The sequence below is a fragment of the Cyprinodon variegatus genome, unplaced genomic scaffold (genome assembly GCF_000732505.1).
Source record: "Cyprinodon variegatus isolate N-32 unplaced genomic scaffold, C_variegatus-1.0 Scaffold611, whole genome shotgun sequence".
NCBI classification, from domain to species: domain Eukaryota; kingdom Metazoa; phylum Chordata; class Actinopteri; order Cyprinodontiformes; family Cyprinodontidae; genus Cyprinodon; species Cyprinodon variegatus.
This window is the reverse complement of record NW_015151064.1, coordinates 373,923-377,168: the sequence shown is the minus strand read 5'-3', so window position 1 is coordinate 377,168 and position 3,246 is coordinate 373,923. Positions and strand designations below refer to the sequence as shown.

The 3,246-nt window shown below is 34.3% G+C and overlaps 1 protein-coding gene across 1 annotated transcript in view; it reads right to left on the bottom strand.

Moving 5' to 3' along the window:
* The window catches only part of LOC107096279 (protein phosphatase 1 regulatory subunit 1C-like), an 18,414-nt gene that overhangs the window by 11,761 nt on the left and 3,407 nt on the right, over positions 1-3,246 (bottom strand). Inside the window, exon 2 of the mRNA XM_015392863.1 lies at positions 2,482-2,539. Coding sequence (XP_015248349.1) covers positions 2,482-2,539 — 58 coding nt within the window. The remainder of the gene's footprint in view (positions 1-2,481; positions 2,540-3,246) is intronic.

Below are 3,246 nucleotides of genomic sequence, written 5' to 3'. Positions count from 1 at the left end.
CAGAGTGTTTTCAAACTGCAGTATCTATACTTCTACTTAAGTAACAAATATGTGAACTTTTGGCACTACTGGATTTTGTAAAGTATAAATGTATGTACTGAAATGCTTCAGTCAGAGAACTCTCTCTTCGTCCAAGGATGTGAAATAATGTTAACATTATTTCTTGCAAGAAATGTTTCTTATTTTGTTTTATTGCTTTCAACAAGGTCAGATATTTACATACACCTATGCATTTAATATGGGAGCAATATTGTTGCAAAGTTATTTGCAAATGTGTGTGGAGAGGTCTGTGTCTGTATGTAGATTTGTGAGTGCAGTGGGATTTGATTTGTCTGTCTGTACAGGTATCTGCAAATGTGTAAAATAACTTGTGTGTAATTAATTTTGTAAATGTGTAAAAAATCCACAAATCTGTATTCAGATCTACAAATGTGTGTTAGGATTTGCAAATGCGTACTAAAATCTACAAATGTGTAAATCGGTTTATAAACACACAGTCACTTAAGTCTGAAGAATTTTCCCTTCTATCTGAAATTATATTATGACTAGTGAAAATAACAATTCACAATATCAATCAATCACATTCTGGAGAGTCAAAATGCCTTTTAAGATCTCAAATGGCATCATGGATTTATCATTTAAAGTTTCACTCATCTGGAATCATAATCAATATATCTCAAAGTTAATTTTGACGAGTCAAAACTATATAATTTGATATCTGAATTACGAAATACCCCCTAGTTTTGTCACTAAGCTATCAGAACACGTGCCCTGCAATATTTACAATATATTTTTTGTTCGCTTTTCTTGGAAAAAGTTGTTTAAAAATGCCACAATATAGAAAACACTCAGCAGTATGGAAGGTGCGGAGAAACAAGAACTTTGGGCAGGGGAACACCACCAGCAGAAAACCCCAGTTAAACCTAAAATGTTTCATTGGGGTTTTGGGCCATTGTGAAAGGGGTTTATGTCTGCTTCTGTCTCCTTGAACCCCAGTGGGCCTCAGCAGATGGCAGCTCACACTGAGCCTGGTTCTGCTGGAGGTTTCTTCCTGTTCAAAGGGAGTTTTTCCTCTCCACTGTCTCTACAAGCATGCTTAGTATAAGGGATTGCATTCAAGTCAGTTAGTCGATGCAATCAGCTGGTTTTCCTTAGAAAACTTTGAACTAATCTGACTGTATGATCTGGTTGAACTGTAAAGTGTCTTGAGATGACGTGTTGTGAATCGGTACTATAGAAATAAACTGAATTAAAATTGAATTGAGTTCCCTAAAGCTAAAGCTCAGGAAGCAAAGTGAGTGAGCATAGTTGACAAACATGTTCTGCCTAATAGTGCTACTGCTGTTAGTGAGCTTTATCCTCCCAGTTTTCCATGAGGCATTATAGCACAATCAGAACTTCTTTAGTAGCAGCATCACTGCAATCAGCTGGTTTTCTGGTATTTCAGCAGTACTGCCAGTAGATGGCGCCACATCGGCTCATTACTGCTGGTACTGGTGTTCTATTCAGGCTCTCAGACACTAACAGGCAGGATGCCTTTATAGCCCTATTTAATTAATTACCAAATTGATTTTGGTATTTTTGGTAATGTAAATATTGTAAATATTTACCTTTTGGATTTCCTTTGTTATATAACAAATGTTATATTACAAACTGAGGAATGTTGAAGACCCTTAGTTTAAAAAATTTGAGAAATAATTTTTCGCCTTTTTGGCTTTTTATGGGATAATTCAGACATTTTTTAGAAATACAGGCACCCAACTGTGGATCAGTTAAGCATGTGTTTGTAACATTGAACAGACGGTGAGTAAAATATAGAAAAGCCACATTTGTTGGTGTTTAAAAGAAACATAAACTGGAGTCAGATTGTTTTTGTACACTTCCTGTTTTTTTGTTTTGTTTCTAAAAGCAATTAATATCAAATTTAGTGGAGAATTTTACCTACTATTTCTAACCAAACCCTCATAATGGAATTCCTTTGTTGTTTTTTTTCTTTGCATTAACAATTTAACAAGATAATTTAATTTGATACTTTCGAAAACAAATAATTTGAATCCATTTTAGCTGCTGTCTTAGCGAAAAAATATTAAAATAACAGCTGCAATGAGTTCTTCACCTTGTTTCTCAGCTGCTAGCAGACGGGGGGACTGAAGGAAGCCAGATCATTGCAATAAAAAGGAGCAAAAACACTTCAGCTCTCTCCAATTTGTAGATGATATTGTTTTCTTTTGTAGTAGAAATGATCAAACTTGCAGCGGAATTGAACACAGCAGTGCTGGAACCCGACTCTGAGTGAAATAAGCCTCATTATTGAATCAGTCAGCTCCTCTGTGGAGGGATGTGCAGGAGCTGAGAGCAACACACTGGATGCTCAGATCACTTTACAACCAGTGATCTAATAAAGCATCCATTATTGCAGCTGCTGCTATGCTTTTCATCTATCTCCATGCCTCTCACAATCTGCTCTCTGCGTTTCCTCACCTGTCCCAGGTTGTCTGTAGATCTGCAGGGTGGCGGGGGTCGGCCTTCTTCGACGGATCTGAGGTGAACAGACAGATTTAGGGAATTATAAAAAGAAATGTAGTCAATTAAATGTAAAATGTATTCCAGATCCAATGCTTGGAGGCTCCTCTTCCCTTTTTCAGAGCCCAAAAAGATCCTCAACATTTTAACGCCTACACAATTAATTTACAACATTCAGTTACTTCACTCCATATCTATTTATACACAAAAGTCAACTAACTCTAATCAATTTTAATGTTTTTTGACATCTAATTGGTTTAATTATTTAATTTCCCATATAGATTAATAAAGTACTTTTGAATTTATTTTTATTAAATTTGCTTGTTTTTCAAGAATTGGATTTTTAATAACATTTAATTATTTCATCTAATTGTTTCATATATCTTTAAAAAGTGATTTTTATTTCATAATTATCTATTGAAGCATATATTTTATTTACTTTATATCTATTTATGCCTATAAAATGAAGTTATTATATTCATAAAAATGTATATATATATATTTTTTATTGCCATTGAATTATTCAGAAAATCATTTTAACTCTATTTTGAATAAATTGTGTATTTTACAATTTAATGGTATGTTGTTTAAATCTGCTAATAAATAAATCTCTCCTGACACAGTTGACATTCATATCTATGTGTTTCATGTACACTCACCGGCCACTTTATTAGGTACCCCATGCTAGTAACGGGTTGGACCCCCTTTTGCCTTCAGAACTGC